At 51.8% G+C, this 22,351-nt stretch overlaps 7 protein-coding genes across 7 annotated transcripts; 4 read left to right on the top strand and 3 right to left on the bottom strand.

Moving 5' to 3' along the window:
- Positions 1-8: 8 nt before the first annotated feature.
- CDV56_106897 (4'-phosphopantetheinyl transferase family protein) lies at positions 9-1,070 on the top strand (the record flags this gene model as incomplete). The annotated part of the gene is made up of 1 exon (XM_026760516.1): positions 9-1,070. The coding sequence occupies one exon, from the start codon at positions 9-11 to the stop codon at positions 1,068-1,070; it is 1,062 nt and encodes a 353-aa protein (XP_026618747.1).
- Positions 1,071-1,619: 549 nt separating this feature from the next.
- On the bottom strand, positions 1,620-2,553 carry CDV56_106818 (1-acylglycerol-3-phosphate O-acyltransferase SLC1; the record flags this gene model as incomplete). The annotated part of the gene is made up of 2 exons (XM_026760437.1): positions 1,620-1,786; positions 1,842-2,553. 2 exons carry the CDS (start codon positions 2,551-2,553, stop codon positions 1,620-1,622), a joined length of 879 nt encoding a protein of 292 aa, XP_026618746.1.
- An 836-nt stretch (positions 2,554-3,389) lies between these two features.
- CDV56_106627 (anaphase promoting complex subunit bimA) lies at positions 3,390-6,031 on the bottom strand (the record flags this gene model as incomplete). Its single annotated transcript, XM_026760246.1, has 4 exons — positions 3,390-3,461; positions 3,522-5,371; positions 5,433-5,606; positions 5,695-6,031. 4 exons carry the CDS (start codon positions 6,029-6,031, stop codon positions 3,390-3,392), a joined length of 2,433 nt encoding a protein of 810 aa, XP_026618745.1.
- A 949-nt stretch (positions 6,032-6,980) lies between these two features.
- Positions 6,981-7,602, top strand: CDV56_106532 (SND2/TMEM208 family protein; the record flags this gene model as incomplete). Its single annotated transcript, XM_026760151.1, has 2 exons — positions 6,981-6,989; positions 7,102-7,602. 2 exons carry the CDS (start codon positions 6,981-6,983, stop codon positions 7,600-7,602), a joined length of 510 nt encoding a protein of 169 aa, XP_026618744.1.
- Positions 7,603-8,116: 514 nt separating this feature from the next.
- Positions 8,117-11,505, bottom strand: CDV56_106281 (uncharacterized protein; the record flags this gene model as incomplete). Its single annotated transcript, XM_026759900.1, has 3 exons — positions 8,117-10,559; positions 10,612-11,328; positions 11,393-11,505. The coding sequence occupies 3 exons, from the start codon at positions 11,503-11,505 to the stop codon at positions 8,117-8,119; spliced, it is 3,273 nt and encodes a 1,090-aa protein (XP_026618743.1).
- A 968-nt stretch (positions 11,506-12,473) lies between these two features.
- On the top strand, positions 12,474-17,392 carry CDV56_105896 (E3 ubiquitin-protein ligase SSM4; the record flags this gene model as incomplete). The annotated part of the gene is made up of 2 exons (XM_026759515.1): positions 12,474-15,774; positions 15,831-17,392. 2 exons carry the CDS (start codon positions 12,474-12,476, stop codon positions 17,390-17,392), a joined length of 4,863 nt encoding a protein of 1,620 aa, XP_026618742.1.
- A 782-nt stretch (positions 17,393-18,174) lies between these two features.
- On the top strand, positions 18,175-22,069 carry CDV56_105547 (uncharacterized protein; the record flags this gene model as incomplete). The annotated part of the gene is made up of 2 exons (XM_026759166.1): positions 18,175-21,574; positions 21,648-22,069. The coding sequence occupies 2 exons, from the start codon at positions 18,175-18,177 to the stop codon at positions 22,067-22,069; spliced, it is 3,822 nt and encodes a 1,273-aa protein (XP_026618741.1).
- Positions 22,070-22,351: the final 282 nt, after the last annotated feature.

Raw genomic sequence — 22,351 nt, 5'->3', positions numbered from 1 at the left:
CCGGAAAGATGGGATCTTTACAAGATGAGAGCAAGACCTCTCTTATGCGATGGTATATAGACACGCGACAATTGACGGCGACGAATTCATTACTCCCGTTGTTGGAGACCCTCCAACCGTCAGACCAAGAGACAGTCAAGAAGTACTACCACCTCAAGGACAGACACATGTCCCTCGCCTCAAACCTGCTGAAATACCTTTTCATCCACCGCTCGTGCCGCATCCCTTGGAACAAGATCAGCATCAGCCGAACACCAGCGCCTCACCGCCGACCATGTTTCCTCCCCTCCCCCACCCTGATCGAGAGCACCGACGGACCCATCCCCAGCATCGAATTCAACGTGAGTCACCAAGCATCTCTCATAGCGCTCGCAGGCACAATTATCCCCCCGTCCGATGTTGCACACACCTCACCCGCTGCGGTGTTCGCAGCCCCCAGCCCATCCTCGATTCCGGCCCTCTCCGTCCCTCAGGTGGGCATAGACATCACCTGCGTGGACGAGCGACGCGCACGGACAAGCTCCGCCCCGTCCACCCGCAAGGAACTAGCCGAATACGTCGACATCTTCGCCGAGGTCTTCTCCAAGCGCGAGCTGGAAACGATCAAGAACCTGGGCGGAAGATTCCCGGCTCAAGCGCAGGACAGCGCCCGGGAAACCGAAGCGGTGGAGTATGGCCTCCGCTTGTTCTACACTTACTGGGCTCTCAAGGAGGCGTATATCAAGATGACCGGCGAGGCGCTTCTCGCGCCGTGGCTGCGGGAGCTGGAGTTTACGGATGTCATTGCGCCTGCGCCGGTGGAGGGCTTGGCGGTGGATTGGGGGGAGCCGTACACTGGTATCAAGACGTGGCTGTATGGCGAGAGGGTGGAGGATGTGCGGATTGAGGTGGTCGCGTTCGAGAAGGATTATATATTTGCCACGGCGGCGCGAGGGGCGGGATTGGGGGCCGAGAGTCGGCCATTACCTGGGAGTGCGGGCGTAGATTCCTGGATGCTTATAGAGAAGATCGATATCGACAAGGACATTGCGCCTTGTGCGACGGGTGTCTGCCAGTGTGCAAAGAAATAGTCTCAGGAGATTTTTTTTTTTTTGAGCCTTTAAGCGTCTGGACCAAGCGAAGCAGGGGGTAAACAAATATCTATCCATCTTCACCCACACCGGACAATACAAATAATACCACGAAAGGAAACGCTATGTACACTGTGGCAGAAACGCTGAAACTCTTTCTGCAAACAACAGTTCACAAAATTCATGAGAAAAGCAGAAAGGGAATGATTTATAGGTACCTTGTTTCTCCTCGACATCTCCGGTAGTCGTATCCAAAGTCTAATTCCTGCTGTTCTATCCACAACCAACCCCCCGACTCACAGGGATAATAGGAATATTGAAGTAACCAAATATCTCTTAGCGATTCCAGAGCACGATCAGATGAGCTCCTCTTGCTCCTCTTGTCTTATTTATTAGTTTGAATGTCAATACAGCCGTCAGTCATATAAGAGGCGAAGAATAGACAGGCCGACAAGCGATGAAGGAATCAGGAATCGCCGGCCTGATAGTCATCGTAGTACCAAACCAGAAACGGACGTGATCGTAAGTCATGGACGGTTGTGCAACCGATCAGATCTCGACAGCGGTGGAGGTACCCTTGTTGACGGCCGAGTCAATCTGATCGCGATCCTGATCGGCCATCTCGAGGAGAGCCTTGAGCATGCTGTCCTGAGTGGTCTTAGTCAACCGGTCGACATCTGCAGCGGTCAAGCCTTCCGTGCTGATGGGGGGTAAGACTAGAAGGAGTCTGTAAGTCACATATCGGGCAACAGAAACATCACATGCACAAACCTTTGACCCTGATCACGCCAGGGTTGAACCGCAGATTACGCGGCGACAGGATATGCGCGTAGTTCTCCGCGACGATCGGAACAATCGGCACCCCCGCCTTGACCGCCAGATGGAACGCACCCTTCTTGAAAGGCAGTAAATCGGGCTTCTCGGAGTAACTCCTCGTTCCCTCGGGGAAGATGAACACGCTCTGTCTGTGCTTGCGCATCTCCTCCGCCGCACCGTCAAACGCCTTCATCGCCGTCTCGCGGTTGGCCCGGTCAATAAAAACCGTCTTCGACAGCGCCATGAACCAACCCAGGAAGGGGATATTTTTCAACGATTTCTTCGCCGTGACGCTGCAGTAGGGAGGGAAGATGTGGCCCAGCAGGAGCACGTCGAGCTCGGACTGGTGGTTGCCGATGAAGACCGCAGGCCGGGTGGAAAGGTGCTCGGCACCCTGGATAACGTCGAACTGCACGCCGGTTGTATACCGCATAACCCATTTGAAACTGCGCGCGGTGGCCCATTGAGAGACCCGACCGTAGCCTACGAGGCGAAGGAAAATGGATGCGATTACGCCATAGCATGCGCAAAACAAGAGAGAGCCATAGGCCGCAAGACACCGAGCGACAAAGGCCGCGCGAGGGACTTTTTGGCCGACTGCGAAAAGGGAAAGCGTCACGACGACAAACGAGCTGATGCCCGAGGTGATGTAGGACAGGATCGACATGTCAAAAGACGAGGTACAGCAATCGTTAGGGGTCTTCTAAAACTATATTAAGCAGCCTCGAAGTCACTGCGTCGTAATATGCAGGGCACTCTTGCTGAGCCCCTCCGTGGCAGCTGATCTCGGGGATGAGGTCAGGCGCGGTGGTCGGAACAAGGATGCGCAGGAGACTCAGAAAGCGACAATGGGGAAAATGGCCATGACCCAAGTATGTGACAGCGACTGGCGGGGTCGAGATTCTAAGGCCCGGTAATCGGATGCAAGATAGGAATGAGGAAGCGTGAAGAAGAATGGGTCGTTGATGCTGTTCAGCACTGGAACTTTTTCCCTGAGTTTTGGGGCACCAATAGGCCGCTCACCGCCTTTCATCTCTGCAATTCCTCTCTACATGTAGCAAGTACCTCTCTATTCTTGGAGATAATTTCCATGGGTCACGCTCAAATGGGATGGAATTGATTTCCGTAAGAATAGGCGTAACAATAACATCCGGGGATTATGCAAGTGCCTTGCTCGACAGACATCTATGTCCATGAATCTGTCGTCCAGGCGTCTTCGTCTCTCATATGCAGCCAATGACCAGCCACGACAAAGCCAACCCACGCTAATATACAAGAAACAAGAATCACGAGCCTCGGCTCCGTTTCGAGAGCCTGATGCATGGGAAATGCACCTCTAACCAACCCGGCCTGCAAAACGCCCTTATAATGCTGATGCTGCGAAAATCCAAAATCAAATTCAACGCCGACCATTATGAATGCAAACCCCGTAAAGTAGGCACCTGGTGAAGGGGAGCGAGCAAGATCCAGAATCGGATCGAAGTGGAAAGTGGACGGAGCAAATCAAGCCATGTCTTCATCATCCTCTTCTTCATCATCGAGAGATTCCATGGCATCCTTGATGTATTGTGCTGCCTGAGACCGAACCAGTTAGCATTCTCTGGCAATATGACAGAATGTAAGTGATGTGAATACCTTAGGATCCAAATTCAAAGCAGTTGTGAAGTGCTTGATGGCATTGGCTTTGTCGTGAAGCATCTTGTAGAGCTTACCCAACAGGTAATGCACATTGGCTTCATCTGGGGCCATGTCTTTGAGGATCTTCAACTCGGACAGGGCCAACTTGAGCTCCTGGAGCTTCATTAATGCGCGAGCCTTGCGGAACCGCGCGAGGACGGAATGAGGCGCCAAGGAACAAGCGCGACCATATTGCGCGAGAGCTGCTTTAGGATTGTTCATCTTTTCCAGTACCAGACCGATGCAGCAGATCAAAACTGCGTTGGTCGGGTTGATGCTTGCCGCATTCCGGAAGTGTTGTTCGGCAAAGTCCAGTTTACCCATTTTGTCATAGACCGTGCCCAATCCGTACCAAGCATTGTAATGCCGATTATCAGCGCTGATACCATGACGGTATGCATCCAGCGCCTTGTCATATTCTTCGTTGGCGACATACTCGTGCCCTTGAAGAGTAAAACCGTACGCAAATTGGGGATCCAGCTGCGTTGCCCGCTTAAAGCACTTCAAGGCCTGGTCATGGTCTCGCTGGTGGGAGAAAGAATTACCAATGGCGCACCACGCCTGTGGCGAGAGGCGATCTGTCTCCATCAACTCATGCGCCAAGTAGGCTAACTCAACATCGTTCTTCAAATGCCAAAGCACGGTCGAGTAGATCTCCATGTCTTCTAACCGCGAGGGTGCCATGGTCTTCACACGGTAGAAGTACTTCTCGGCCTCGGAATACATCGCCTGCTCATAATACGCCCGTCCAATCTGAGCGAGAACCCACGGTGTTTCCCGTTGACCCTGAGAGAGCGAATTGAAGATCTGAATTGACTCCGAGCACCGGTAGCGACTCAAGGCGAAGAATCCAGAAGCAAGTTTGGAGAATAGCTCCAGCAGCCAAGTCAACGCCTCGATTTCTTTTGACCTCTCAAGCGCAGCGCCTTTGGAGATGGCGTGAGTGTGTGCTGATGGTATCGATCGACCATCTTTACCATCTGCATCATGATGTTCGCTGCCATGTTTTCGACTGCCACTCACTACTCGTCCCATGGTGGTGGTGGTTGCAGCACGGCCCTTCGCACCCGTGGCTTTCGCCTTCTTGACCTCTCTAGCATCCTTGACTCCCAATGCGGATGCTGACAATTTGCTGGTTGTGGGTTTAATCTGGTTGAAGAGCCGCACACTCCGCCGTTGGGGCGCTCCTGGTTCCGTGGGCTGTGATGTGGGTGGATGCGCTACCTGACCGGAAACAGTTCGCTTGCGATCCCCGACCCTGGGCGCAATTGTGGCCTCCCGATCCGTCTGAGCTGGAATTTGCTCCTCCGTCTCAGTCCTGGTTCTTGTCCTCGGTCGGATCCCCGTGGGTTTCATCTTAGGCGGGGGATCCATCGGGTATTCGCCGCTTATTGCCTGGATCGTTCTGTTTTTCCTCGCAGGAGCTAAAGGAGGCTCCCAAGGAGCGTCCACGCCGTTCATTCCATTGGATAGCCGGAAGTCATCAGATCCGCTGCTTTGACCACTCGGCGTTTCCGCCCCTTCATGCACGATTGGTGCTGGTACTCCCGATGACGCCACGCTTACTGTGCTTCCATTTAGTTTTTCCCACAAGGCAGAGCTCCCATGGCTGGTACCTGAATCACTGCGAGACGTTGTCGATGCAAAAGGATCGGAACTTGGATTGACATTCGCCTGCGCTTGCAGAGGCCCATTTGTGTGTACTGACTTGTCGGATATTGTCTCGGCGTCTTCCTGTGGTGATGAAGACAATACAGCCAGCAACTCGGAATTCATCTTGTAGATGTTCGGCACGCGGATATTGACACCTTGGCGGTAGAACACAATTAGCCATGGCTTGATGTAGTAAGATTCCTCTCTAAAGCTTACCAGTATCGCACAGCCCTTGGAATGCATCCCACATGAAGGGATTCAGCTTCAGAGATTCAACATAGCATTCTACAGCTTTGTTGATGTCCTTGTGCGCATGCCATAGTTTACCTAGCAGGCAGAATACTGCAGCCGCATCCGGCAGGTGTTGTCTTCGCGTCTCACTGTGCTTATCTAGAGAAGGAGGTGCGAAATATGTCAGTAAGAAAAGCAACGAAACAAATGCAAGTCCAGTGGAACACCCAGCGCAAGGAATGCTTACTCCAGTGATTCTTGGAAGCCCAAAGGCCTTTACTTCGCTCCAACGCAGTGATACCTTCCAAGTACTTTCCTAAGTCCAAGCACGCTTGCGCAAAGACATAGGAGCAGCCCAGGTGGGTGCCTCTCGACCCGAAATTTCGGCTGTAATCGTATGCGGCTTTAACTTGGCCGTTCTGAAGGTGACAGAGAGCGAGTAAATATGACGCTTCCGCCGTTCGAGGCTCGTACGCATGTAAACGACCGGCGAGGAACAGCGCATTGCGGCACAAATTGTTATCGAGATGATAATATATTAGCTGCCTAAGCTGGCCTGAGATGTAGGATATTGATGGCGACATGTTTGCGTGTTCCAGGTATGCGAAACTAGGGTAGAGGTGTTGGTGTTGTGAGGACAGGTTACTGAGTACGCCGAACTGAGCGGAGGGCGCTGGACGAATGGTCAGAGTCGGTGAGGGGATGTGCTCGAGCGGTAGGCGAGCATGAGGTCGGCCGAAACCGCAGGCCGTTCTTTTCTGACGATTGACTCCTAAACGTGTCGAGGAACAAAGGTGTGGAAACAACGATGCAAAGTTCCCTTTACTGCGGAGACTAGTGGTCCAAGTCCAACACGACAAAGGAAAAAGATACAACACAAAGAGCCACGGTTTGGAGTAACCCTTTTGCGGTGTTACAAAATCCTCTCATCGACCTGCCCTCTCTCACGTTCAAATTTCAGTTGTCGACTCCAAGGTGAGGCCGTACCGAAGCCAAAGTGAATGGGTGACGTCCAGGACGACTCGTGACGCCCTCCAGGCAAAGCAAGAGCCTCCAAGGGAAATCAAAAAGGCATATCGGGAGATCGACTGTTTCAGAGTTGAGTGCGAGAAGCGAAAGGCGCGCAGATAACGACGGCTTCCCGGAACAAGAGGGGCGGGGGGAGGAGAACTGTCAGGTCGATCGATCGTGTTAGGCCAGATCCAGGTCCAGGTCCAGGTCGTGCCTTTTTTGAGCATGCGGATGTTTTGGGGCGGCCGAGTAGAACTGATTAGGAAAAGTGGCTGGTGCTGGCGGAGGCGCGGGCGCTTGTCCCGTTGTGGTGGGCAACCATACTACCACTTACTACCTTACTCCAGTTCACACGAGCTAACATCAAGAACATGTGTTTAGAAATATAATAGGTTGTGCTATTATACTTGAACTATAATCTGTATGAGGATTTTCCGAACAGACACATTCATCTACATCTACATTTATCGCCGCTGCGTCGGTTGTCTCTTCTAAATTGACATTACTGAACATTCCGTCACTATGGCGCAGGTACATCCCCCTCTACGATCCGCATCTTCATTCCTCGGTCTTCAGAGATAAAAGATGAGAAAGAGAACAGACCCAAGCTTCCTCAAAATGCCGTCATACTGACCCTTTATAGAAAGCAGCCAAAACCCTCGCCGCCCGCAATGCCTCCCTCCTCTTGCGCACGCATATAATCACCCTCTGTCTGCATTCAATCTTCCTGCTCCTGCACTGGGTCTTCCACCGTCCACGCTCGTTAACGCCGTACTTCTTCCTCGCATGTCCGACACTCGCCATCGAGTTCTACCTTGAACGACTGGGCCGTCCAAGCTACTACCCTGCCGACGGTTCCCTGCGGTCCCCCGGAGAAGACCTTGGAGCTTCCGGTCTGACGGAGTACATGTGGGATGTCCTCTACTGGACCTGGGGCTGTATGGGGGCGGTTTGTCTATTCGGCGATCGCGCTTGGTGGCTGTGGATCGTCATTCCCTTATATTCCGTTTGGTTGGCCTATACTACTTTCACTGGGATGAAGAGCGGGTTGGCCGGAATGGGTGGAGCTGACGCACCCGTCGCAGAAAGTAAGAGACAGAAGAAGATAGAGAAGCGCGGAGGACAGCGCATGCAATACCGGTGATTGCGGCTCCATGCCGACTGTACCATTATACATCATGTCATGGGTCGTTGGGTCCTGACTGAGACAACACCTTTGAGCAGGAAAGACGCTATGAGTAGAACTGGTCATGAGTTTTTGAAACACAGAGATATAAATAAACATGTAATCAAAAGGGAAATTTTTGCGTTGCATTGCCAGAAGTCAGGTACATATTAGCTGTGAGAACCTCAACTCGGACAAGAAAATCAGGTAACGGAAAGAGAAAGACGTAAAAAACTGCCCGAAAAGTTGCAAAGGATGTACATGCTTTGAAAATCCGAAAGAAAAGATGGCGTGCGACAATCGGTGAAAACTATATGGGGAATAGTGCTCCAGAAAGTCAAAATCATCATGATCCCTGAGAAGCAGCATATGAATGGATAGTGGGAATGAAATCATCAGTGGGAAATATGTCGTAGGAAATGTGAGTACACATATTAACCGCTGTACTTCGTACAACGGCAGCAAGGCATTTTTACCTCCACAGTTTTCCGGATCATAACTCGTCCTTGGCAGACTTATCATCGCCGCTTGTGAGGACCACCACTTTTGATGTTGCTGTCTCCACCACGGCCGAGGCGAAGCTGCTAGCACTGGAAGCCAAGTTTGCAAGCTGTCCCTGTGCTCCTTCCACAGCCACCGCCAGCTTGCTCGTGGCGCTGGCAAAAGCTCCTTGTTCAGCTTCGGTAGGACTTGCTGACTGAAAGACTGCATTTCTGATGGCGGATTCGGCAGACGCGTATGCATGCTCGAGGGCTTCTCGAGCCGCTTCCAGATATCCTGGTTCAGGTCCGTAAACGGCTTCGCTGATGTGGGCGGAGGCTGCTGACATAGCGCTGCTAGCTGAAGATGTGGCTTTCTCATAGGGACCCTTGGGTGTACCATACAGCTGAACACTCACAGCATTGACCGCAGACTGGAACTGTTCGTTGGCATTTTCCAGAATGTTCTCGATCGATGGAACATTCGTGATCGACCCAAATGGAGCAGAAGAGGCGGTAGTATGGTCGCCAATAACGTAACTCGAGGCCACTGAAAGCGCGGAGGCTGGGTATGGTGTTTCGTAGATTGCATGCAATCTGCTTAGAGCTTTCTCCGTAAAAGAAGGTTCTTTGCCGACAATCAGCTCAGATACTAATTGTTCGATGGCCTCGTAACGAGGAATCAGATCACTCAGTGCTGGGGGCGTGTAGTGCGATCGAGAGCCATAAAACTGTTCGCTAGCTGTGGAAACGAGACTCTCCCAGTTCTCCGATGCTTTACTAGCCATTTGTTCAAGGTGTCCTGTCGGAGTAGGGGTACCATACACTGCTTGAGAGGCAGAGGACACGAATGCAGAGTAATGGTCATGTGCCATACCGACAGCCTCGTAATAACGTCGTTGTGCGTCAAGGAGGATACGGTTCTGCTCGACAGATGTTGTTGGAGCTGCTGTCGCTCGGATTTCGGCAAGCTGGGCCGAGGCGAGGCTAAGGCCTTCGCTCAACTTCGAGGAGGCCACAGACGAGATATATGCAAGTGGCGTAATCTCTGCTGCCATTGACGTTATACTAGAAGCGCCCTGGTGAGCCAAGGATGCGACACTGCCATCGGACCAAGCTTGACCGGCGGCACTTGTTGCTTGCGCGAAGTGGTCATCAGCCTGGCTGACAAGTTCCTGCAATTGCTCGGGAAAGCCATGATGACCGGATGCATCCTGTTTCGGTACTGATTCAGCCGCAGCAACGCCCCAGGACATCTTGACCGGCTCGGGACTTCCGCGTGCCTCTGCTTCTGACACCGATGCGGAGCTGGATCTGTCTTCTGCAGAGGGTACATCACCGGCTCTGGAGTGCTTTGGCAGACTATCATCATGCGATACAGATGATTCTTCGTCATGGGCCAAAAGGATATCATCATCCAGACCTAGATCATTTTCAGAATCTCCTTTGCCGTGAGCTGCCGTGCCTTCAGGCTCCGGGACTGTGCCAGATGTAGTCTGCTCGGAGCTCTGCAAGGATTGATGTTTCTCATTATCTGCTCTGTCGGCCTGGGTGCTTTCCGACTCCTCGCCAGCCTTGCTGGGTTTTGGTAGTGGGGGAGGGTGCCCAGTTCTTGTTTCGAAATTGTCACTTGCTTCCCGAGCCGCAATTTTCCATTTGCCAACGTCTTTGAGTCTGGCCAGTTCCTTTGCAGCGTCTTCTGCGACGTCCATGCCACGGCCTAGAATGTCGTTGGCCAATGCCTTAGCTTCCTCGACTTTCGTATGCTGCATTCCGACATCGTAAATGTCATTTTTCCAGTCTTCAAATTGGGCTTTAAGGGCATGATACTTCGCCCAATCCTTGTATGTAACTCCTTCCATCCACGCCCATCGCATACCAATCTCCTGGAGACCCAGGTCTCGCACACTATCCAGAACATCGAGCGTAGAGTTGACAGCGGCTGAAGTACGCCTGATTAACTCTTCGTCGAATGAGTTCCGCCATTGCCGAACCGCATGTGCGCGGTCTCTGACAGAAATGGCAGCCCGTCTGATCTCCTTCAAAAGCTCATCCTGGACCTTTTCCTCCTCCTTGGCTGCCTCCTCGCTTGGGAGAGATTCGGCCAATTCGTTGATACGGAGCTTGACAGCCGAGATCTCGTCCTGCACAACAGTTTCTAGAGCTGTTATAAGACTCTCGCCATGACTGTTCACACCGCTTCTAATGTAACTTTCAACTATCTCTTCCACGTGCTCCTCGAGATCTTCAGCACCCTTTTCCACGGCAGTGGCAAACTTTGTCTGCCATGTTTGAAGGTCCGAAACAATCTTTTCACGAGCTTGGGCGGTCTGCTCGGCCGGTGATAGTGTGGTCTGGGTGACAGGGACCTCAGTCGCAGTGGTTGTAATGGCTGATTCAAATACCTGGCTCTTCTCAGCCGACGTGGAAGTAGACTGCGTCTGCTGATCCATAGAGCTGGGGTGCTTACGTCAGTACACTGTACAACTCCTGGAAGGGTGGAGCTTACCTATCGGCTTCGTCCATGACCTTTCGAAGTCGTCTTCCTTCCCGATAACTGGCTAGTCGCTGTCCAATTTTGACTAACTGGGGCTCGACATTTTCCGAGTATAAACCAGTGAGTTTCGGCCATAGAGCACTGTTCGCAAAATAAATGACGGATGACCAGGTGCTTTGCGCATACGGCAGCACGGTGGTCGCAAGTACATCCTGACCAGACGTATATGTCTTCCCAATAAATGGCCTCGATCGGGCAAAGAAGGGGAAAATGTAACCATCCCACACACTTATGACGGCGCCATTGATTTTGTTGTAGTAAGGGGAAACGACAGCTCTTGCACGTTGGACATATGGAGCAACTTCGGAATTGTACAATCCTGTTGCGCTTTCTTTCACCTTCTGCAGATGAGGAATAACCTGGGCCTCCCATTGTTGCTGGCTATAGGCTCGAGCCTGGCTCAGAGCAGGAGCACCATATTGATCATATCCCTGCCTCGCTACTCTCGCTGCCGGGGTGTAGACATGGTTGTTTACGACTTGTACGTATGGACGAGCCATTTCAACATAAGGTGCACCGTATCTATCATAGTACGGCAGAACGTATGGCTCGACGTGAGATCGCACAACCAGGTACGGCTTGCATACTCGCGGTGATGACTCATTCAATTCCGAAAGATGCGAAGGACATTCGAAAATCGGTGCGAGCAGAACATACCATATACAAAGTCTGCGAATCACTTCCTGTTAGCCCGAGTCACACCCATCGTCGAAGATCGCTAAGGCGAGCATACCGCACTACCAGGCCAAATGTCCATCTGAAAGAATTTGTCTTTCTCGGTCGGGAGCGAAGCTCCACCGACTTGACGGCGCCGTCCGAGGCGTGTCCATTTCCCACGGTCGCCATTGTGTAGTGTATGCGCAGGTCGAATGTCGCGTATGACACTGATTTTCCGTTGCCAAATGCTAATTGACGGGGGATCGCGTGTTTGAATTGGCCTGCTGTGGGCAAATCTCTGGCGTGATCCTATAGATCACCGGGAAGGCATCCCGAGGTCTAGTCGAGGGTCAAGCTGCTTCTCGTTCAGACGGTAATGGCTGACTTTGTTTGAACGCCTGTCAATTTACGCTGGGCGATGCAGACGCGCGACGAGGTTCCAGATCTTGGCGGAGAACTGAGAATCAACGGGTTTCTTGCACAATCGGACCCAGCAATCGCCAAATTTTGAGGTTAGACTCAGCGGAGCTATCAGAGGGTGTCAAAAGAACTTAAGATCAAATGTTGACAGGAACGGCCTCGACTGACGAGCTGCAGCTTATCAATAATTATTTTCCTTGCTCCGTCGGTGAGGTCATCGCTCAGACATCGGTGGCGTGGCTGATCGCATTACCGTGCTTAACACTCTAGTGGCTTGCGACACCGCAAGAATTGCATGATTCCTGGTAAAATACGGTAAGATCACATGACTGAGCATTGCTCCGCTGAGTAATCATAGAGACCGCTTTGGATATCCACGACCATAATCATCTTGAATAACTACAACTTGCCACAGTCTGGCATAGTGGACAATAGTTGCAGAGTATCGCTTAGCTTGTAAGCTCTGAGAGCTTCTCACTTATGACCTTGGACTCCTCTCAAAAGTGAACCACCACGGAAAAAGCCTGCAGGAACCTGGCTCAAATTTCAGGTGACCGTTAGATGTTCCTCCTTTCTTCTTTGACTTAGGATAAGGTACTCCATACATTGTCAATTTTTGGAGTTCAACAATCATTCACTCGAATCGCGAATTCACCGATAATCCCTCCTATCATGACAGATTGCAGCCCCTCCTAGGAATCGTCGGATAGACGACTGAACACAACACTATTCAAAGCATGGATTTTGCGCGGGAGCAACCCCGCCAATATGCGGGCCACGCAACTTTCCCAGACCTGATGAACGATTCTGCTTATGCGACGAATAACAAGGGGAAGGAAAGAGATTTCGAGGAACCAGACACATGTCGGATCTGTCGCGGTGAAGGAACAGTAGAGGAGCCACTGTTCTACCCTTGCAAATGTAGCGGCAGCATCAAGTTTGTTCACCAGCCTTGTCTGGTAGAATGGCTGTCGCACTCCCAGAAGAAGCACTGCGAGCTTTGCAAGACGCCTTTTCGATTTACGAAGCTATACGATCCGAACATGCCTCGAAACCTCCCCACGCCTTTGTTCATGAAACAGCTATTGATTCATAGCTTCCGCACTGTTGTTACATGGCTACGATTCATTCTGGTTGCGTTTGTCTGGCTTGGGTGGCTTCCATGGTCCATGAGAGCGATTTGGAGAGCACTTTTCTGGCTTGCAGATGGCTACTGGTCCGGCGGTGACGCCGCTCAACAGCTGCAAGCTCGACAATCTGCCGGGAACGAAACTACCTCCCTTACGGCCGGAATGGTTACCTCAAATTTGCAGGCACCGAGTGCCGTCTTGTCGAATGCGACTAATTCATCATCGTTTTACTCACCAATGTCATCCATGTTCACTTTCCCCTCCGGTGACCCGCTACTGCTTACGGTTGCTAAGAAGGTGATGTCCGCACTGTTCTTTCCAGCCATGTCATCGGCAGGTGGTTCATCGAATTCACGGCCTTTGAATGTGACTACGGTACTGTATAAGCACCGCCACCCCTCATGGCTTTCCGACGTCAAGTTTCTCAACTCCTTGACCCCATCGCCTACCATCAACAATATTGTCATCGACACGTTGGAGGGGCAGCTTATCACCCTGCTCGTCGTCATTTCGTTCATACTGGTCTTTTTGATCCGAGAATGGGTTGTTCAACAGCAGCCAATGGCCAATATTGCTGATGGTGAACGCGAAGCCGCAGTGCAGTTAATAGCGAATAACCCTCCAAATCGAAATGACGACCGTCCGCGGCCTGAACCACTGGCTCATGTGCATCGTGCAGATGTGTTAGGGGACGAGGGAGAGCATATTGAAGAGGATGGCTCCGACCATGGTGATGGTTTACGCGGGATTTATTTTCGCCGGGCTCATGTCCCAACTCGCAGGCCTTCCCTTCCAGGCGGTGAAAGCGCTGATTTGCCAGCCGCCGAGCCTGTGGAAAGCCCTGGTCCCGCACCATTTTCAGAAAATGGTAATGATAGTGATGATGAAGCGAATGCCGGTCATTTGGCGAGAAGGTCGTCCACTCAAGTCAACCAGGGAGGTTGGACTGGCGTTGAGACTTTCAGAGACCTCTGGTCCCGCGGCAATGGTGACCCTGAGCAGATTCTAAGAATCATCAGAGAAGACGGTCGAGAAGAGGAGCTTGGTTGGGTTGTCACAGCCATGACAAGACTTCAACAAAATGACACCTCTCGATCCTCTGAAGTTCGCTCCAGCACACAATGGGATGTGCTCGAGGCCCCAGCAGATAGGGGCGGATCTTCTTCTTCCGCAGAGTCTTCTCATCCAGCTCCTTCGAGTCCCGCTGAAATTTCAGACTCAGCCCCCACGTATCGGACTTGGGATGCCGCAGACGTGCGCAATTCAATCGTTGAGGCGGACTCGAGTACACCTCATCATGAATTCACCTTCAATTTCCCTGAATCGGAGCCCGAGTCAGAAACTAATACTGGAAGTATTGGTGAGGGACAGCTGAACGACGCAAACAACGATATTGAGGTCACCAGCAACCGACAGCCTGAGAGCCCAGAAGAATTGTCAACCGTGGGTCATGCAAATGATGAAGCCGCACCGCCAGACGCACAAGTTGACCTTCCTGCTGCCACACCTCCAAGGAGCTTTGCTACCAAAGCTTTTGAATGGTTTTGGGCTGATCTGATACCACGTGAGCAGGATCAGGAGCGCCCGCCACAAGATGACGAGCAAGTGGTGGAAGATCCTGCGCTAGAAGCACCATTTGTACCAATCCGTAACAATAGACGTCTTGCCAATGGCGATATCCAGCAAAATCTGGGAATTGCTGCGGATGCAGGAATTGATCCCAACGATCTGGATGCTGTTGAAGAAGGCGACGATTTAGAAGGGATTCTCGAACTCATCGGCATGCAAGGTCCCATCTTTGGCTTGCTTCAGAACGGTGTGTTTAGCGCTCTTTTGATTTCATTTACAGTGGCTATTGGGGTCTGGCTTCCTTATTTGTGGGGAAAGATCGCCCTCGTCCTCCTCGCAAACCCCATTCAACTCATCTTCGGTGTACCTGTAACCGCAGTATCGGTTATCGCAGATGTCACACTTGACACTCTTATTGGCAGTCTGGGATACCTCATGTATGCGGTCAGCTTTGTTTGCAGAGTGCTACTTGGCCCCTTGAGTGCCTTTGTCCCATTAGGCGATTGGATTCCCCAAACGAAGTCCATCACGAGCGCATCGTTGTCGCTTATCGATGCCAGCAGTCACCGGTTGAAGAATGTGGTCAGCGCGTTCTTTGTTTTCCACGAATCTGACGTCCCAATGTTCTCTGTCCTGTCTCATCAGGCGCTCAGGATCCATCAAGCACGCATCTCTGGTCTTTGTCAGTCGATCGTTACCTTCGTCAAATTCATAATACACGATTTGCCCCTCCAAATCACGACAAATGGACTTTTAGGCGCTTTATCCTTTGATCGCCAAAGCATCGACTTGAGCAGTCTTGTCGCCCAGGCTCGACACCAGGTGTACAGCTTTGCTGACCGCCCTTTTTTCCCAGGGAAGGGCGCGAAATGGCTCAATCCCACTGTCACGGGGGCGACCTCCACCGGTTTGGCCATTGATCCCGAATTGGCGGTTTGGGATACTAAAGACCGCATTATTGCGATTGTCATGGGTTATGTGCTAGCATCGGTTTTGGGACTTCTCTACCTTCGTATTACTAGCCTGTTCACAGGGGTGAGTCGTGGGCAGAGGGTCGAGGGCCTCGTCGCAGATGTACTTCACCAAGCTGGTGGAGTGATGAAAGTCATTTTGATCATTGGGATTGAAATGATTGTCTTTCCGCTGTATTGTGGTACCCTGCTTGACGTCGCCTTGCTCCCTCTCTTTGAGAACGCTACGATCGCCTCCCGGCTTGAATTTACCTCCTCTTCCCCACTCACATCACTCTTTGTGCACTGGTTCATAGGCACTTGTTATATGTTCCATTTTGCTCTATTTGTTTCGATGTGTCGGAAAATTATGAGGAGTGGTGTTCTTTGTAAGTGTTTGAAACCAAGTCTGTTTGAGCGTACATTTGCTAACTATGATTGACAGACTTCATCCGCGACCCTGATGACCCGACTTTCCACCCGGTGCGAGATGTACTTGAACGCAACATCACCACTCAACTGCGCAAGATAGCCTTCAGTGCTCTCGTATACGGTGCTCTGGTCATCGTCTGCCTTGGTGGTGTTGTCTGGGGCCTATATTATGCCTTTGATGGGGTGCTGCCTGTCCGGTGGTCTGCCACAATTCCTGTGCTCGAATTCCCCGCTGATTTGTTGTTCTACAACTTTGCCATGCCGCTTGCCATACGGTCTATCAAGCCCTCTGACGGCTTACACAAGCTTTACAACTGGTGGTTTCATAAATGCGCGCGCTTCTTACGACTGAGCAGCTTTTTCTTTGGTGAAAGGCACACCGATGAAGAAGGTTATCATGTGAGACGGACTTGGTTTGATCTCCTTTCCGGAAAGAAAGGGGACACTGAGCAGCCCATCGTCGGTGAAACTGAGCGTCGTATTGCCGACGAAAAGCAGCTTAATGCTTACTTCGTCCGGGACGGCAAATTTGTACGGGCTCCAGCTTCCGATCAAGTGCGTATCCCAAAGGGCAACCCAGTGTTCTTGGAGGTCACCGAGAACAACGAGCGGGTCGATGGCGCTCCGGATTCGGACCAGGGTCTACATGGTCGTACCAACGACATGTTCACTAAGGTCTACGTCCCACCCTCGTTCAGGACCAGAATTGCGGCGTTCATCTTCCTGATCTGGGTCTTTGCCGCTGCTACCGGGGTAGGCACCACAATTATTCCGCTAGTCATTGGCCGAAAGATGATGTTGTCATACTTCCCTGATCGACCGCTGAATGATATCTATGCGTTCTCTTTGGGCCTTTGCATTTTCGGAAGTGTTGCCTATCTCACATTTCATTGCCGGACCTGCTTGGCTACAGTCAAGGATCGTCTTAGCCCTTACCTTCGTTCGCCACGACAGGCTTTGCTCGGATTTGGAAATGTTGCACTAAGCGGTATGCGACTAGCTTACGTAGTGCTCGCATTCTCGGTACTTCTGCCCTCCTTGTTCGCTCTAGTCATGGAGCTTTACGTGATTGTTCCGGTGCATACGTACCTGAGTGGGACACAAGGGCACGTCATCCACTTTGTGCAAGACTGGACGCTTGGGGTGCTGTATGTGCAAATGGCTATCAAGTTTGCCCTTTGGCACTCCACTTCGCGACCTGCAGCGGCACTCCACGGTATCTTCCGGGACGGCTGGCTGAAACCAAATGTCCGTCTTGCCACCCGAGCAATAGTGCTTCCTGTCACGCTTTTGGCGGCGCTTTCGGTGGCTTTCCCACTTTCTTTCGGGTTCGCACTGAACTCGACTGTCTTCCATGCCGCCCCGGGTCTTCAAGCAAAGGTCTATCGCTATGCATTCCCTGCCACTTTGCTTCTTAGCTTCGTGGCATGGCTTGTTTACATGGTCCGCCGACAGGTGGATATCTGGAGAGTCAACATCCGGGATGATGTCTACCTGATAGGGGAGCGCCTACACAATTTCAGGGAGAAACGTGCAAAGGATGTCGGTGTTTCTCGACGAGTGATTACCGGGTGACCCTGCACTGGTTCGTTCACTGCACCATTAGACTCTTTTTCACTCTTTCCCTCTATTTTCTCCTGTGTATATTTCCACATCTCAACTGCATCAATAGAATGTTCTTTTGATTATTCGTCTTATCATTGACATTAGAAGACGGCTGCCTGGTCCCCATTCTCTGCCAAGTAAACGCAATTGTCTCCGACGTTCCCGTACTAGGCAGCTCACATGCTAAGTTTGTACAACATTCGAATCTCAAGGATGCAGTCCGATGGGGTCTCATGGCTTCCATCTGCACTCTGTAGCAGCGGTGTGACTGAGAGAAATGAAAGTCGCTGGCCATGCTGTGTCCATACGGTACAGAAAAGCTTATGTAGTCTGCATTTGCCGGATTGTGTAATGTTGTTGACTTGGTGACTGTGGGCCTGATATCGCGGCTGCCTGCCACGTGACGCGCCAAGAGGTGTGGCTTGGCGATCGAGGCTTTGCTCTCACTCGCCACTCCCTATTGGTTAGGCAACAGGATTCCTGCCCACCTCCAGATCTATTCTTATTCCTGCCATCGCTCTCTCTCTCTCTGCGAAATCATGGACGTCTAACGCCAAATTGCTGCAGAAACCCTTTGTCAGACCATCCTGCATCACTTCTTTACCCATCAGAATCATGCGCCCTCAATGCTGAAGTGTCAAGTCCTCTGCGAGGCCAGATCGTAACCAAGACCGCCTCGCCTCTTGATTACTACTACGTATTGTGCGCGTTCCCCTAATCATTCAACCTCCCCCCGGACTCTGCACGCCAAGATGTCCGTTCTCCGTCATGGAGGTTCATACCTCCAGCGACGCCTCACCAAATTGTACACAGATACCAAGACCTCATGTGAGAGTGTAGCGACTGCTTCGAAGGCTGTCGATGATCCAGAGCTCGTGGCTCTGCATCGGAGCTTTAGGACGCAGCGGGATCGGCTTCTTGCTTGGGGTCTAGACTGGAGCGACGCTAGCGCCGCTCAGCCAAATGATATCGACGAATCGCTCACCCAGGCTGGGTTCAGCGATGTCGTGGAAAGTGTTATGTCTTCCATCCAGGAGTTACTCAATGAAGCGGAACGCATCCAACATGGGGGCTCAGCTGTTCTACCTTCTTCCAAAGGCGCTCGGAAGGACTCAACATCGAAAGACAGCCTTCCTGCCCTGCCGGTCAAGACGCACTGGACTGACGAAGACATCGCCCGCTCCAAGATTCTCCTTGCCGACTTGACTGCTTGCATCGACACTCTCTATGATTTGTCGCGCTCGCGCCGAAACATGACCTCAAGCGGGCAGTCGGCCGTGCGCGGCCGCCAACGACATGCGCTCAGAACAGGAGATGAGTCTGTCTACTCAGTCTATCCTGACTCCAAGTCATATCATGGCTCTCCGCTTGATACTAAGGATGCCTATCACAGCCCCAAAGTGCATCAGGATCCTTTCGACTATGCGTCGCCCGTTGTCAGCGCTTTCGAGAAGCAGTCACACAAGTCTTCTCTTTCATCACAGAGCTACCTCATTGATCGCTCTGCTTTGCAGCTCTCCGGTGCGTCTCACGACAACAGCCCACCACCCTATGAGATGGTAGCTGCATCCACCAATTCTCGGGCCATTGGACGTATCAAGGCATCGGCTTCTCCGCTTTTGGCAGGCGCCAAGGAGTCTACTGTATCTATTCTGGTTGAATATATCCCAATGATGCTGGAAACTCAACGCGACATCACTTTGCCGGAAAAGAAGCGACTCGAACATGTGCAACAGACCCTTGATCAGCTCGTCCAGAACGCAAGAGTATCCCACCTGGGTTTGATGAGGTTCCTTGGCTTCTACATTGACATGCCTAATTCGCGATATGCCTTCATCTTTCAAATGCCAATCGACTATTTCCCCTTCCTCCACAATCCATCCGATCTCCTGAGCGGCCTGAAGCCGAAGCCTCTAGTCTCTCTCTTTCAAACCGGTGATGATCAACGGGTTCCCAACCTTGAAACTCGTCTTCGGCTGGCTTATGACCTTTTGATGGCTGCGCTGCACCTTCGAAGCCAGAATCTCGTGCATGGAAACATCAACAGCAGTAACGTGCTCATCTTCCCTGGTGCGACTAGCTCGAACAACGACGAAGTGGGCCTTACTGAGGACCTTCGACGGCCCTATTTGACATCCTTTGCTCAGTTCTCTGGCAGTGCGACATCACCTGAGCCTCTGTCTTCGAGCATGTATCGTCATCCCGACGATAAGAGGTCCCTTGAGGATGATGCGGCCTGGGCATATGATCTCTATTCCTTAGGCCTCGTGTTGATGGAAATTGGCCTGTGGACGCCGATCAGCCGACTTTGGAAGATGAAATACACCAATTCGATGTTCAAGCAGAGGATCGAAAATGTTTATCTTCAGAAGCTGGGCCCGAAGTGCGGCAGTGCATTTCTTCACGTTGTCCAACTGTGCCTGGACGCCCCTAACTTCCATTTATCAACGCAGCCATTCGAAGATTTCAACTTGAGAATTCCTCAGACGTATCATTACCCTGTTTTGGATCTTTCTGCGCCAGATAGCATCTTCTCTTTCTCCATGAACTTCCTTTACACAATGTGCAAGATTGTTTGGTCTTGCTGCAGAATTGACATTTTCTCCGCACCAGCCGCTGAGGAGTTGGATGATTGCCTCCCACTTGCGCTCGTTCCTCGAACTGAAACGGAGCGTGTGCACAAGAGTCCTCAGAATTATGAGCCTGAACCTCAGCGACTGATACGTCCCGATGGTTCGTATCCTGCTCCTCCCGTGCAAGAGATGCGAGTTCTGAGGGAGAAGATGGGCTCGGAGGAGAAGAATGTGAAGAAGAGGACGTTTAAAAAGCTTACCAACGTCGAGATTCCGCAAGACCACCTCAGCGAATGGAACTTCCAGATGCTTCCACGATTGAGAAAACTTCTTCAGAAGGTTCTGAAAGACTCATCCGAATCCTGCGGTGTCACTCTGATGATGACTGGCGATACGCCAGAAACCGCCAAGACGACCATCTGTGTTACCTGTGCGAGCGCAAAGAAGGTGAGGGCCGCCTTGAAGAAGTACTTTGTGCTCGACGACAGGGAGGATTGGGACATCATCGTGCTTCGTGGGGATATCCAACGCTCCAAAGTTCCCCGAAAGAAAAGGCGCAGGCCGGCAAAGTCTAGACCGCAGACGGCGGGTGCTCCTGCTTTTCCCGAGCGAGATCTCAATCCCTGCTATCAGCAACGACCGCTTTGTGGCGCTTCCATTGGTGCCTTTCAAAATGAGGAGCATCTACCTCCTGTGTCCTACGGAGGTGCCATCTTGGTCGACGGTATGCCTTATGGTATGACAGTCCATCACATGCTTGAGGCACCAAGTGATGATGAGGGAGAAGAGGAGGTGCCGGATCGGAATGTTGGTGGGCCATTTCGCTCAGCTGGGAATTGGCCACGAGAATCCAACCCCTCGAACAATGAATTCATGTACACCTGGTGTGACGAGGATCCGTCTGAGGTTGACCTGGAATTTGAGATCTCGGAAGACGAGGATGGCGATGACGTCTCCCTCTCCCGGAGCTTGGAAGGAACTTACGACGACCATTGGCTCTCTGACAGTTATTCTTCGGACGAAGAAGGCTTTGATGTTGATGACCCCTATGAGGATGAAGACACGGCTTCAATCGGCGACACGGCCGGAGTCGAGCCCGGTGATGAGCCGCCGCTATTCGTGACTCAACCGGCAATCGATGACGTCCATGAGGATTTCTTCCCGTCGCCCGAAGATCGTGATGATGAGCACTTGGCGTCTCATTCTCTCGGGTTCGTCCATGCATCATCGGGCGTCCGCCGCTGGACTCGAAAAGGCATCAAGCACGAAATTGACTGGGCGTTGATCAAGATCAATGACGACCGGTTAGACGCGCGCAACATTGTGTTTGACAAGACGCTGCCATCAATGTCCCGAGGTCTTCCGAGATGGGGCCCTGGAGAACCGCCTTCACAAACAGGGGAACCCATATTTCTCAACGACGTAGCACGGATGGAGGAGCTCGGCGGTTTGAAGGTTCATTGTTGCGGTCGGACAAGTGGTCTGCAGAGTGGACAGATTTCCCGGGCGATGACCATCGTCAAACTGCACGGACGACAAACTTTCTCCACTAGTTTCTGTGTGGATGGAAACTTTGGAGGTAAGTTGTGAGATCCCCCGCCCCAGGGCCATACGATCGAATACACCGGAGCTAACAACCATCCTGAGTCTAGTCCCCGGAGACTCGGGAGCCTGGGTTTTCGACAAGTCGACGGGTCGTGTCTGCGGCCATGTCCTGGCCTGGTCGGAGAAAAGCCACACAGCCTACATCGCTCCAATGGAAGTGTTACTGGAGGACATTGCGCGCACCCTGAAAGCTAGCGCGGTCACTCTCCCCGGTCGTCGGGACGAGTCCCTCGCCTTCGCCATGTCTCACGGCCCAACAGCTGAACCTCAGAACCCACGTTACCGGGCACCTCTCCCCCTTCCGCAGCAGGTCCCGGTGGACATTGGCCGGTTAAGCCTGGGCCTGGATGAGCCCGGGATGGGCACGGTTAACACCAGCCGCGGTATACGAGAGGTGTCGTCCACTCCTTATCGAGGGATGCCGCCCATCCTCACCCCGCCTCGCAATCTAGAAAGACAGCTTGCGTAAAGCGCTAGCACTTTCGTCCTCGTCTCTTATCACCTACTCATATTTTGTTTTCCCCTTCATCAGTCATTATACCCCTATTTTTATTTTTTTCCTCGCTCTTGGTCATGAATGTCGTGGTTTATGAGGCATATCTTTTCGATCTATTAGCATATATACCCTACCTCTGCCTCATGTTGTCAACGACTATGAACGAGTGCATGGAGATACAGCTCCCTAGCATCTTGGATGATCATGAGACAAAACTTAGTTTGTCAACTGGAATACAAAACTCATAGTAACCTC

The sequence above is a fragment of the Aspergillus thermomutatus genome (genome assembly GCF_002237265.1).
Source record: "Aspergillus thermomutatus strain HMR AF 39 chromosome Unknown NODE_4, whole genome shotgun sequence".
Lineage (NCBI taxonomy): Eukaryota > Fungi > Ascomycota > Eurotiomycetes > Eurotiales > Aspergillaceae > Aspergillus > Aspergillus thermomutatus.
Note: the sequence above shows the minus strand (reverse complement) of the source record. Positions and strands in the feature narration are given on the sequence as shown.